The 13,316-nt window shown below is 33.2% G+C and overlaps 2 protein-coding genes across 4 annotated transcripts; one reads left to right on the forward strand and one right to left on the reverse strand.

Moving 5' to 3' along the window:
• Window positions 1-3,288: 3,288 nt before the first annotated feature.
• On the forward strand, window positions 3,289-6,379 carry LOC107633800 (putative U-box domain-containing protein 50). 2 transcript variants are annotated; one of them, XM_016337402.3, is made up of 6 exons: window positions 3,289-3,580; window positions 3,846-3,958; window positions 4,036-4,160; window positions 4,248-4,767; window positions 4,841-5,308; window positions 5,758-6,379. In XM_016337402.3, exons 1-6 carry the CDS (start codon window positions 3,412-3,414, stop codon window positions 6,334-6,336), a joined length of 1,974 nt encoding a protein of 657 aa, XP_016192888.1. In that variant the 5' UTR covers window positions 3,289-3,411; the 3' UTR covers window positions 6,337-6,379. The 2 variants fall into 2 exon arrangements, with proteins under 2 accessions (XP_016192888.1, XP_088365855.1); XM_088509729.1 differs by having other exon boundaries at window positions 3,564-3,580; window positions 3,846-3,936.
• Window positions 6,380-6,540: 161 nt separating this feature from the next.
• On the reverse strand, window positions 6,541-11,985 carry LOC107631369 (nucleobase-ascorbate transporter 11). Of its 2 annotated transcripts, none has more exons than XM_088508976.1 (11): window positions 11,695-11,985; window positions 10,537-11,286; window positions 10,124-10,221; window positions 9,869-10,039; window positions 8,750-8,850; window positions 8,454-8,589; window positions 8,303-8,353; window positions 7,940-8,227; window positions 7,595-7,829; window positions 7,175-7,455; window positions 6,541-7,071 (listed from the first exon to the last, which is right to left on the reverse strand). In XM_088508976.1, the coding sequence occupies exons 2-11, from the start codon at window positions 11,261-11,263 to the stop codon at window positions 6,847-6,849; spliced, it is 2,313 nt and encodes a 770-aa protein (XP_088365102.1). In that variant the 5' UTR covers window positions 11,264-11,286; window positions 11,695-11,985; the 3' UTR covers window positions 6,541-6,846. The 2 variants fall into 2 exon arrangements, with proteins under 2 accessions (XP_088365102.1, XP_016190284.1); XM_016334798.3 differs by having other exon boundaries at window positions 10,537-11,344; window positions 11,695-11,821.
• Window positions 11,986-13,316: the final 1,331 nt, after the last annotated feature.

The following is a 13,316-nucleotide window of genomic DNA, read 5'->3' on the forward strand; positions in this document are numbered from 1 at the left end:
GAATGGAATTAAACAAATCTTTCGATATCTCCATGGAATAGTTGATATGGGACTGTTTTTTTCACATGAATCCAAGTCACAATTAGTTGGCTATATAAATACAAGATACTTATTTGATCCATACAAAGAAAAATCTCAAATTGGATGCCTATTCATATACTTTGATACAGCTATATCATGGAGGTCCACAAAACAGACGATAGCAGCAACATCCTCTAATCATGCTAAAATACTAGCGATACATGAATCAAGTCACGAGTGTTTTTGGCTCAAGAGTTTAATCGAATATATTCTATCATCTTGTGGACTAACTGATAGAAAAATAGCTCCAACTGTTCTATTTGAAGATAATACAGCATGCATTGCTCAACTTAAGGGTGGATACATCAATGTGATAAAACAAAATATATTTCTCTCAAATTTTTTTTCACTAATGATCTTCAAAATCAAGGAACACTTGATGTCCAACAGATCCACTCAAGCGATAATTTGATAGATTTATTTACAAAGTCACTTCTAAAATCCTTCTTGAAAATTTGGTACATCAAATTGAGATGCGCTAATTTCGAGATATTAATAAATAACGTCGACAAGAGAGGAAGATTGTACTATTTTTTTTATCAGATTTTTGTCTTTATTAAATTTTTTTTGACAAGATTTTTAATGAAATAGTCATCATCACAAAAAATATATTATACTCTTTTTTTTTTATATTAAAATTTTTTTTATTAAATTTTTTTTTAATAAAATTTTAATGAGGCATTTTTTTATAAACATCTAAAGAGGAGTGTTACAATATAAATGTCCAATCAAAATAATTTTGAACTGTGTAAATAACTAAATATTAATAATAAACGGTGCTAAATTTCTAAGGTTAGACTCAATATAGTTTACATACATAAATGTTTACCTTAATACGCAAACATTTTGAATTAATACATGATTTGAAAACTGCATTCAAGAAGTATTAATTATATAAAATTTATTAATTTTAAAATATTATTTTAAAAATTATTTAAATGCGACTGCAGTGTATCAAATTTTTTTTTATTATTAATGTAAACTTGAGTGAATAAAAATATTTTAATGAATTAAAAAAGATAAAAATTTAAATATAATTATTTCTATATGAAATTGATCGTTAAAATTTAAAAGTTATTAAATAATTTAATAGATTTTAACTATTAATTTTATATAAAAATATTTGTATGTAAATTTTTATTATTAAAAAAAGTTATATTTGTGCTTATCAGCTTATGCATGCATGATGGCATGATGCATATATAGTATGAGATGATGAATTGAAGGAGAGGTGCAGTATAGTGCGACCTTCCGCACGAACTTGACTCTGAAAATTCCAACAAACTGCTTTTCTTCTTCTTTGTGTTCTGCATGCATGCTTCTCTACACGTAGCCCAACCTCAAACGTGGCCATGCATCATTTGTTCGTAGGTGTCACACCAGGCCAACACAAGACCATTTTTCCAAATTTTGATATGATAATAATAATTCGTTTGGTTCAACCCAATATTTTATGTATATATATGGTTTATCTTAACATTACAAAAATAAAAATTTTTCATTAAAAAAAAAAATTAAATTTTTGATATATTTATTTTATATTTATTAAATAAAAATATTTAAAATTTTTTACTAATAATAAATTTATTATGTGTTCTAAAAACACATATTAACTAAAGAGCAGTTACACATACAAGCCTTTTTGGCTTACAAGTTACAAGTCTTGCAAGTTGGCACAAGCCCAACAAAACACACACGCATTACACTCCCACATTCAAGAGTAAATACACGCACGTTATTCAATCATTTCCTCTTTCCAAAGCGCGCTATTCACCATACATTATGAACGACTCTTCTTCTTCTTCCTCTATGAAAACGAGTTTCTTGTCAAATTTGTTCGATCTCCTTCATGCGTTCTCTCTTCGCATTTTCATTCGTTGTTTTACCTGCGTTTATCGCTGGTATTCTTGCTTCGTTTTTTTTCGATTTTCATGGTTTCTGAAATCAAGCTGTGAAATCGTTTTGAATATAATGGAACTTCAGAAATACACCCAAACGATTACAGAAATACACAAAAAAGATTACAGAAATATACCTAAAATTCGTTGAAGTACACCTTATGCATAATTCAGAACTCTTCCTCTTTCTCCTTCTCATCTTCTGCTGCTTCTTCTTCATTTTCTTATTTCATATTCTCATAATTCTTTTTTGGAGGAAAAAATCAAATAAAAAAGAAAAAAAATACATAATGTTGCAAAATCAAAAGAAGAACAAGGAGAAACACTTCAAAAACGATTTCAGAGTTTGATGTCAAAAAACAATGGAAATCGAGAATAACGAAAAAAGAGAACAGAGAGAAAAGCACGTAAATGAAGAAGGAGAAAGAGAATGCAAGAAATTCAAAAAAGGAAACAGAATCCTTTCAAAAATTAAAAATCTGTTAGAGGCGCGTTTGAGCGTAATATCAATTAGAAGACTTGTAAGACTTGTATAAGAGAATCACTTGTATGTATAGATTAATCCTTAACTAAATCCATATATATAATAAAAAAATACAATTAGTTTATCTTTTAATTAAGACTTAATAAAAATAAAAGACATGTATGGTTTCAAGTATATAAAATGAGAAATAATATATATATGTAGTACTTTTGTGTAAATTTTTTTATATTTTTATTTTATTTTTATATTAAAAGTGACTAATAAAAAATAAACAAATGGAAACATATTTTTATAAAAAGAAAAGTAAACATCATTTTTCATATAAAATTGATGGGGAAAATGATTTTCGTCTTACTTGCTGGCGCCCATCCATGAGTCCATGACAAATGCATAGAGGTCGAAAAATAATAATCGCAGTGGAATGTAACATAGAAGAAGCCGAAAAAGACACTGGAATTGTTAGACGACGATCATTGATCGATAGTATATATGTGGAATCAATCATTTCTAAAGCTTTTTTTGAAAGAAAATATATCATATTAGAATTACAACCTAGCTGTATGTTGAGCTGTTGTTTTTTCTTTCTGCATTTGTCAATACTTAAGCTAAGTTTTATTTGTGATTATCATAAATTTATAATAAAAATTTAATAATGAATGTATTGTTTATCTTTTAAAGTATTTTATTTTATAAACAGCATATATAGTAGTTTAAGATACGCGAATGAACACTATCATTGATAATAACTATATATAGTAAGTACATAAGACAAAAATTGGTTTCTTGTTAATTAGAGGCGTGGAAATTGCCGTCCAAATGCAGCAGATGGCTTGTTAATTTGACAAACGTGGAAATTAAAGCGACGAAGCAAGTGTCATATCTTGGGAATGATAAGAACTCTCCAAACCCAAACTTCAATTTCTTTTCCTCACGCCAAAGCAGGTAAATATGAATGGTAGAGCAGAGAGAGAGAAAATCTATGTCGCCCTTGGGAATAATGTGCTTGAAGGAATTCACACTTTGGCTTGGACTCTCAGTAAATGGCACTCTCACCCAATTTCCATAATCATTCTGCATGTCAAATACAATAACACTTGCAACCATCTTTCAACACTACGTAAGTTCTGATCCTCACACATTTCTGTATCATCAGTTTAATCAACATTTTACTTTCTAAAAACAGAGCATATTGAAATTTGCGTTTTAAAGATAGTTTCTTGAAGTTCTCGATGATTATATCTATAAAAATTACATTTTAAAATTACTTTAATCAAAATAAATATAATAAAAAATACAAAATGGCTTTAATAATTAACATTATATTGAAGTGGAGTTCAATTGAGTTTTCGCTTATAGCTTATTGTTTTGTGATCTTATTTCAGTTGGGAATTTCCCAGAAGGCATTGCTTGTGATGTTAAAATGGAGAGAATCCGGAAAGGCGAGGAAGACAAAATCGACAAGATGCTTTCCAAGTATATATCCTTCTGTGACAATGTGAGGAAATTAAATTCAAATTGTAAATGAAATAAAATGACGGAATTATATTATATTATATTGAAGCATATTTTCAGGTACCAGCTGAAATACTTGACATAGAGCAATTTGATGAACCTGTTCAAAAGCGCACAATAGACTTAATTTATGGTCTTGGAATTACCAAATTGGTCATGGCATTCTCATTCATGAAGGCTTCATTGTACGTATTCTCCGGCCTTAGCTTCTTGTTCATTCAAATATTGAAAACTTAATTAATATTATTTACTTTTTGCTATGTATGATTTAGGAAACAAAAAGATGCGATGAACGCAATGTTGTATGTTCATAAGCAGAAGCCTGGGTTCTGTGAACTGTTCTTTGTGTGTGAAGGGATACAAGTGTTCCTCCGAGAGAAGGATAATGATGAGACAGTAATGGAGGATGATAATGGTGTCACAGTTGCAAGAATGAAAGATAACAACAATAAGTCAATTGCCAAATGGTGCCTAGAAAGACTAATATTCAGTAACAGTAGAAGCATTGATTCCGATCCTACAAGTTCTTCTTCATCCTCCGTGTTCCCTCTTATTAACCAAAACCTCTGGGAATTTTATCTCCGAGAGATTGAAAATTATTATCAGGAATTGCTGTCTTTGAATTTGGAGGAAGAAAACCACAACTCAGATTTTCCACCTTCTCAATATGAGAGCCTCAGAGAGGAACTGAATGAAGCATACAATAGGATCCAGACAAAGAGAAAGGAAGCCAAGCAGAATATAGAAAGACATGAAAAGGCTGAATGGGCTATTTGGTTCTGCAACCGTCGGGTATGTTATATATGTTCTATCAGTTTTGTACTTTGTAGCACCTGATATTCAAAATTATTTCAATTCTCATCAGGAAGAAGAGCTTGAGAATCGAATCAAGGAAGAGGTTGCTGCAAGGGAAGAACTAAAGAAGGAACTGGAGAGAAAAAAGGAAGAAGTAGATGAAATAAGTGTTGAAGTTGAAGAGACTAAGAAAATGGTAATACAAGTGTCAGAAACCGAAAGACAACAAAGAAAGGTAATAGAAGTGAAAACACAGATTCTTGGGGAGATTGAAGAGTTGAGGAAACAAAGAATAATGGGGAGATCAAGGAGGGTGGTGGCAGAGGCAGTGAATAATAATGGTTGTTGTGTTTTCAGGGAGTACAGAGAGGAGGAGATCGTGGTGGCCACACACAGCTTTTGGGATGAGTTGAGGATGAAAGGTAGCGTTGGAGGATGGAGTAATGTGTATAAAGGAAGGATCAATGGTTATACAGTTGCAATCAAGATGCTCAATTCTCTTCCTGCATTCTCCCAACTACATTATTTCTTAGCTAAGGTAGCATAATATGAAGGCTTTGAAATGAAATGTAAATTTAGTTTTAGTTCAACCCAATTGAGAAATCAGTTAGTTAGGTACTGGCTCCAGCTGGCAGTATTTGAAGTCACTTGCATTAGTTATTTAGAGGTTTTCACCACAATTTCTAACTGCTACTACCAATGCCAAGAAAATAGATTTCTCTCTTGCTCTATCTTCTCTGCAATATTCTGTTGCTGTTTCTTCTCCTTTCATTTCTTGCATTGCAAGTCTTTGATACCATTTTACAGCATGTGATTGAAGCAAGGTGCCAAAAATATCTCTCTTTCAAGTCACTAATAAAAACTTATATCTTAAACCAAAGAGAAAAAAGTTCATAAATTAATTCAACATGGGCTTGGGATCTGGAAATTTAATTCCTTTCCTTTGGCATTTTGTTTCAATGAACCTGAAAATTTGAACATTTTCAGGTGAAGATTCTTGGCAGTATTCGGCACCCACATCTAGTTGATATGCTAGGCTTCTGCTCCGAGCCCAAATGCATAATTCTAGAATACATGGACAGTGGGAGCTTGGGAGACATTCTACATTGCAGGGTAAGAAAATGGTCCTTATGGTGGCATGATCGGATAAGGATCGCGATCGAAGTTTGCTCGGGCCTGGGCTTTCTCCATGAATCTCAGCCCAGGCCCATTATTCATTGTCGCATTGACCCATCCAATATCCTCCTAGACCACAACCTTGTTGCAAAGATCACAGGCTTTGGGCTTCATGGATGTGGTGAAGAATGCAATGTTGGGTCTGATGTAAAGGCGGTAGGGGTTTTGTTGATGCAACTTTTGACCGGAAAAAGAAATTTTCTGGGTATGGTTAGGGAGGATATTTTGGATGGAAGTGGTGGGAAATGGCCATTGGATGTAGCAAAGGAAGTTGAGGACTTAGCAAAGAGGAGCATGTCCAATGAAGACATGAGCATTGCAAGGGTCATGGAGGAACTCAATGAGATTAGAAGAAAGCATGATAGTATAGCTTGGACAAGAATTGATTAGTGGGACTTATTCAAGATTTAGAGCCTTTAGAAGCTTCAATTTCATTGATAGACATAGGTGCAATAAACTTTCTTGTGAATTTACTCATGAGTGCATAAATGGTATGGTCTTCTAAAGAAAAATCTAATGTATTTCTTTAAAGTCATTTTATGGTACTAAGCAAAAACCTTACTACTATAGCCTTACAACATTAAGCACCTGAAATTACAAAATTGAATTATTAATTTGTCCCAAAAAAAAAGTTATAAATGTACAAGTACAATGAATTTCTTCTTTTGTTATATCCACCTAACAATTTGACCTATATGTATTTGAAAGTATCTGTGTGATTTTACATTCAAAATTAGAGTTAAGCCAGTTCCTATCTAGTGAAATGTAGCTAAATCCATGTGTGTCATATCTTTATTCTCCATGAACTGCAATATCTTCTATGTGCCAAGCCATGACCTACTGTTTCAGTTTTTCTCCCACAAAACCTAATAGACAGATGAATCAGAAAAAAACTAGTATTCAGATTCCTCCTAAACATTTAGCCCAACACAAGCACCGAGCAACTTTCTTTGGCAGAGAATATGCAGATTTGAGTGAGGGATCAGTGGCAATGTCTTGTGTTTGTGACCATGTGTACACCCCTCTTTCTTGTGCACTTCCTGGGACTGTGTTGTCCAGAGTGAATGCCACTAACAGTGTGATCACCATGTTTAATGACATTAGAGCATTGATTGCAAAATCAAGCTGAAACATTTTAAACACCTAAAGTGATTAGCTCATATATATTCATACTTACAAGTAAAGAAAGTGCATTCTTACTCATATGTTGTTTTGGAGAAGTGCTTACTTGTTTGATGCCTGAATGAAATGGTCCATCAGATGCAGCACCATAAGGGACTAGATAACCGGGAAGTATGAGAGTGGCTTGAGGCTGATATTGCTGAAAATAGTAAGGGATGGACAGACCAAGGAACAATGAAATGCCAACTATTGCCATGTTCCTAAAGCTTCCTGACTGACCATACTGTAAGTTTGACAGACCCAATGCTGCAACAAGAGCCCACATAAAACACAGTACAGAAGCAGCCAAAGCCTGTGGAATGGAAGCAAGAAGGGCACCTACTTTTCCTACAAAAGTAAATGGAATAGATTAGGCCACTAAATATTTTTTCTATTGAAAATTGTACAAGACTATAGAAATTGACATCCTATAATAATTTTGAATCTTGATACATTTGTTCTTTTTCACTAAATCTTGATGCTTTACCCATAAATGAGAAGAGGATCAGGAATGCTGCTCCAAGTTCAACTACCCTCCTACTCGCCACCTTAGTGGTTTCAATTGTGTGCACATTTTCTGTGAGAGTTGTTGAGCCAGTACCTGAACCCCAAAGACCAGCCAATATACTACACAAGCCCTCCAATGCTATTCCTCTACTCACAATTCCTGAACTTGGAGGCTTCAAATTAGCTCTCACAGATAACATGTGATAAGTCCCAACCTGCAAAAATAATAATTGATACTTTACACTTGCAGTTTCATCTGTGGGTTTTAGACTTTTAGTACACTCATGATAATCTCATTTCTGCAAGTATTGAGTAATGTACTTACTGAATCAACAGAAGCAACAAGTGACACTATGGCCATGATTATGCAAGTCCTAAGATGGAAAACAGGAAGGCCCCATTGTAGAGGGTAGGGGATTCTGAGCCATGCAGAAGTTGACAATGCATTTGATATATCCGTCCTGCAATGCTTCATAGTATCTGCATGCTTTCTGCATGAATCATTCAGACTGTTTGAGCTTGGAATGTTGGGATTGCACCCTTTGTAGTTGTATGCTCCCCCAGCGGTTAAAAATGATGCATATATCCAAATTATTGTAACACTCAGGGGAACCTGTAAATATTAAAAAGTATGTTAAACACCAGAATTTATTATATACATTTAATTATGGAAATTTAGTATACTTACAGCATAAATTCGAAATATGTGGTGTCCAAAGATAGATATTCCTCGAAGATGCTTCAATTAAGGAAACAAAGGAACAATGGTGTGAGTGTAGGAAAACTATTGACATAATTTAATAATAAATAAATAAATAATCCATGGCTTATAGACTCACCAGTGAGAACATTATAACCAATGCTATCTGTGGAATGCTAATTTCCAAGCAAGTGCCAGCTTCTGGAAAACCATAGCTGAAGAACGCTAAACCTACAGCAGCAACAGTTGGAGCCACCACAATGGGATTGATTATCCTATAACAAAACTTTTGTAAGTTTTTTAGAAAACTGAAACATTGTTATTATACTTTAATGTCCTCATATTTAATAAGGTAGCAGATTAGCAAAATAACAAAGTAAAATTCACTCAGTTCAACATAAACATAAAGGAGGATCATATGCAGCTTCTTGTTACCTGAGAAGAATAGACATTAAACCACTAAACCCCAGGATGAATTGGAATATTGAACCAACAATTATAGCTCCTTGGAGTTCCCTCATTATGTGCCTAAATTTCTGCATTTATCCACAAACAAACAGAATTATAATAACTAGATTTAGTCCCGTACAATATGCGAAATTAATACTAATTTTTTAGATGATTAAAATGATAATAGAGGAATTTTGAGTTTTATAATTAGTTATAAAACAATCTATATAGCTCTTAAAACAAATATAATAAATTTTATATTATACTACACTTAATAATATAATAAAAAATAATTCGATCAATCTATACTTTATATATATTGAAGTATTTGTTTGTAGTATTTTTAACTCTTAAAAAAAAGAATTGTATTATAATAAATTTTGTAGTATAATAAAACCTAATTCTACCAATCTATTATATATATATATATATAGAGTACTTGTTTAAGTATAATTTTTGATAAAGTATAAAAAAAAGTCAATCTTTTTTCTATTTGGTTTTGATAAATTATAGTATTTTTGTAACAATTCCTCCTAATATCATTGAATATCAATTAACTTCACAACTTATAATTTTATCTTGAAAATTCAAAAATTTATAATGAAAATATAATATATAGATTATTTGATCTATAATGCAAAATATATAAGAATAGAGTAATATTTTAATAAATAGAATTAGTTAATAACAAATAAATAATATGACAGTTATTTTCTTAGAAAATAATCTGACAATAGTATTAAATTCATTATTAACTAAGAGATAATGCTAGTAAATGTCATTAGATGAGGAAAGATAATAAAGAAAATAAATTTAAAATTCTACAAAAATTATAGCTTGGCAAAATAGAATAACTATAAGAGATGTCATTCTCTAATTGCAAGAAAACATGGGTATCAACCTTTGTATAGATAAGATAGATAGGTAGATGCATCAAAGGACAAAGCAGTGCAACGGAAAAGGTTCTGTTGGCTCAAAAAGTAGCAATATTTTACAACGCAATTGTAAATAGCTTAGCATGATTTATATTATTTGATGTAACTGTAAAGCCTGAAAGATCTTAAGAATGATGAATCAAAGTTTCCTGTTTGTCAGTAAACTCACATGTTCTGTAAGACTTCGAAACTCTTCAGCATTCATGATAACTAATGCTGGTGCCAGATACACAAATGAGCTCCCTTGAACGAGAGGCAATCTGGTACCAAAGTAGGAATGCAAAATTGTTGTGATGCCAGAAAGAAACAGCACCGTAGAAATCACATTAGCAGTATCCTTCTGTCATCATTTGTGTAAGAACAATGAAAATTAAATATTATTCCTTGTGCATAATAATCATTAGATATAACAGCAGATGCTTACATCTGATCCACCCATTGTTGGTACCATGATTAATGGGATTAATACTAGTGAGCCAGCCAATGATAAGTAGTGCTGCAGGGTGTAATATATAAGAGATACTGCAATTAAAGAGGCAAAGATGTAAGTCATATAACGAAGTACTGATTTTTTAGCTAATTAACCTTGCAACATATTAGTAATTACATGCCTAAACTATAGTGTAATAGTGTTATGTTCAAACATTTTCATATATGAAACTGATAGGAACAGAATACATTGAAATATTACTTAGGCATAAAGATTCATCATGAAATTTTCCACCAAAATTCAAGTTAAACAAAACCACAGTATTTTCAGAATCCAAAATTGGTATCCTGACTATAATGCTTATAAGAGGCAAGCAATGACAAATAGAATGATGAATTTAAACTGACCTAGACCCGGGTTTTCTGTGACACCATACTTCAACTCTGATGGTTCCTGCCACCCTAGAACGGAATGTTCCTCACCCTCAGGATACAAATTAACCTTAACATCTCCATCAGCTACACCATCCTCCTCCTCCTTTTGATCCGCCACCAGAGCAACCGAAGAGGCTCCATGGCCATTTCTATCCCAATTCATATTCACCATCCCATTAGCATTAGCATTAGCATCACCATCCCCTCTTAACTCAACTTTCTTCCCATCATCAACAGCAGCAGCTGAAACCGAAGCCAAAACAGGCTCATCCCCATTTCTCCTCTTCCTATTTTGGCTCCTCAAAGTTCCATCCCATCCATTAGCATCCTTTGGCCTCAGAACTCTCCCCTTGTCACTCTTCATGGCTCCATGCATTGAATTCGAACCAGAATCTGGTTCAATCTCATCACTGTCCCTAACAGGCCTTGCCAGCCCAAGAACCGGATCAATCTCAATCTTGGGAGAGGACCCTTCTCCTTTATGATCATCAACAACACCATTCTCCACATCAAATCCAACACTATCAAATTTTTCACTGGCACTAGTCCCAGCTTCCCCTGAGTAATCAGATACAGATACAAAGCCAGTTCTCTTTGCCCATGATCTTAACTCCTTTGGATTGTGCTCACTTCTTGGCACAAAGGGCTCAACTTTGATGCCGCTACTTGGACCATTCCTCTTGCCATTCCCACCCTTCATAATCTTTCCCCTGCCGAAGAATTCTGAGCTTGACTCAGTTTCCATTGAAACCTTTTTTTCTTATCTACCTCAAAACTTCCCCTAGACAATGCAAACAAATTCAACCCAATATACTACAAGGAACAAAGTTTGAAGCTTTTTAATGAACAGGAACAATAGGCATCACATCACAGCAAGTGAACAAACTCCATACAGTGAGAGTAGAAGCAAAGGTACAGTGAGATGAGTAAATGCCTAAATGGTGATGAATGAGACAAGAAGAAAGAGAGTACTATGATGTAATTTTTGTGGAATAGATGTACGGTTAGTGTTGAAGGATGCAGAATGAACAATCTGACTATTGAGACATGAAAACATATTTTATCTTAAATTAAACTCATTGCAGCTCGCAAGTTGCATTCAGTAACCGTCAAGCGTGACATTAAACTTACCGATAAATTCTATGATACAGTCAAGTATTGATGTTGACAGAGGAACCAGCTACCACAACTGCACAAGAATCCTCAAATGGAAGAAGCCACCAAAGCTCTTCACTTTGTCTCTATTTTATTATTTTAAATCTTGTTCTCTCGTAGACATTTCTCTTTGGCTGCTTTTTGGAGGAGCTATGTGTGAGTCTTTACTTTAGATTGAAGTTTCATATTCTTATTCTTTTATAATAATTCTCTGCAGGATCTCAGGGAGACTCATCACCGAGTGGAAGAAGTGGAGTAGTTTAATTGAGGTGTGTGCAGTGCATGACAACGATGATGATTGTATGATGGGAAAATATAGAACTTAGTGGTGGTAGCATTGATGGTAAAAGAATATGGTAGCATTGCTGTGTCAAAATCACATTAGTTAATATTTTTAGTGATGGATTAGAATGGTCAAGTGGACCAATAAGAAAGTGTATAATTTGGACATAAATTGTTACATTTTTAAGACTTTGAGCTTCAGAGATAAGTTTGTCTCTGTAAAGTGCTCATCCAAAAGAAGAAGAAAAGAGCATACTTTCCTTTTTCGTTTGAAATACTGCAAAAGTGTTTGTTTAAGTCTACAACTTTAAGAATCAGCCAACTGCATGTGAAACTTTAGCCTTCATTTATTATTATTGGTAATTGATAGTATGAGTTTATTGTTAAGTTATGATTAATGGAGGAAAAGTTTTTTTCTTTTTTTCTTGTTATACTTTAATCGTTACGTTAAAGCAATGTATATTAGTATGTAATTAGAATGAGAATCCGGTACTCAAGGCCAAGGGTTCTGATTTCCACAAGAGAACCTTTTTCTTTTATTTTTTCGGGCTTAGCTTTCAAAATAAAATAAAGAAAAGAAAAATTATAGTGAATATATTGCATCAAGCATGAAACTAACTTGTAGTATCACTCTGTTAATATTACCTTTTGAATGGTTATGTTAAATACATCCTCGAGTGGTGGTTATATACATCAACTATACGGTGTGGTGCTGCAGCTTTGATTATCATCCCTGCCCAAGAAAAGCAAGCGCCGAAAGGATAAAACGATTGGAGAGCTATGAATAATTGAATACTGGAAACATGGTAGGCAGAAGTAGGGTAATTTGTCTTCATGATTTTAAGTGCACGATGGTTATAAATGCCATAATGATATGACATTTGTAAATTCATGTCCCGCACAAAACCACCTGCGCCAGAAACATCTGCACGTTGTAGGTTGCCATGTTAGGATCCAGCACTTATGACAATAAATTCCCTGCTGATGATACTTTTGTCAACACCTAATTCCTGGTAGATTGACAAATCAGTGTTTTCACTCTATCCAAAATTTTTTAGACTCTCTAATAATGACTATCTCGTAAAAATGCTTTATGCTTAAACAAACTTAACATAAAACAAGCGTTAAAAGATCCAAACAAACAAGCTAATTTGCTAGAGATGGTTCAACTTAAGTTTGTAAAAGATGCAAAAGGAATGATATATACGCCCATCAGATTAGACCAAAAAGCTTTCAGGTACTCAAAATGACAAGATAAACATTTGAAAACGAGAAAGCAATACAAAATAAGAACAATGTTTCCAACCAAAGGGGTC

Source organism: Arachis ipaensis, chromosome B3 (genome assembly GCF_059453495.1).
Source record: "Arachis ipaensis isolate K30076 ecotype BB chromosome B3, ASM5945349v1, whole genome shotgun sequence".
Taxonomy (NCBI): domain Eukaryota; kingdom Viridiplantae; phylum Streptophyta; class Magnoliopsida; order Fabales; family Fabaceae; genus Arachis; species Arachis ipaensis.

Coding starts and splice junctions, on each gene's coding strand:
- LOC107633800 (XM_016337402.3), top strand. CDS start 3,412: ATGAATGGTAGAGCAGAGAGAGAGAAAATCTATGTCGCCCTTGGGAAT. Junction 3,959..4,035: donor ATATATCCTTCTGTGACAAT/GTGAGGAAATTA, acceptor GCATATTTTCAG/GTACCAGCTGAAATACTTGA. Junction 4,768..4,840: donor TTTGGTTCTGCAACCGTCGG/GTATGTTATATA, acceptor AATTCTCATCAG/GAAGAAGAGCTTGAGAATCG.
- LOC107631369 (XM_016334798.3), bottom strand. CDS start 11,308: ATGGAAACTGAGTCAAGCTCAGAATTCTTCGGCAGGGGAAAGATTATG. Junction 10,222..10,536: donor CACAGAAAACCCGGGTCTAG/GTCAGTTTAAAT, acceptor CTTTAATTGCAG/TATCTCTTATATATTACACC. Junction 8,354..8,453: donor TGGTTATAATGTTCTCACTG/GTGAGTCTATAA, acceptor CCTTAATTGAAG/CATCTTCGAGGAATATCTAT.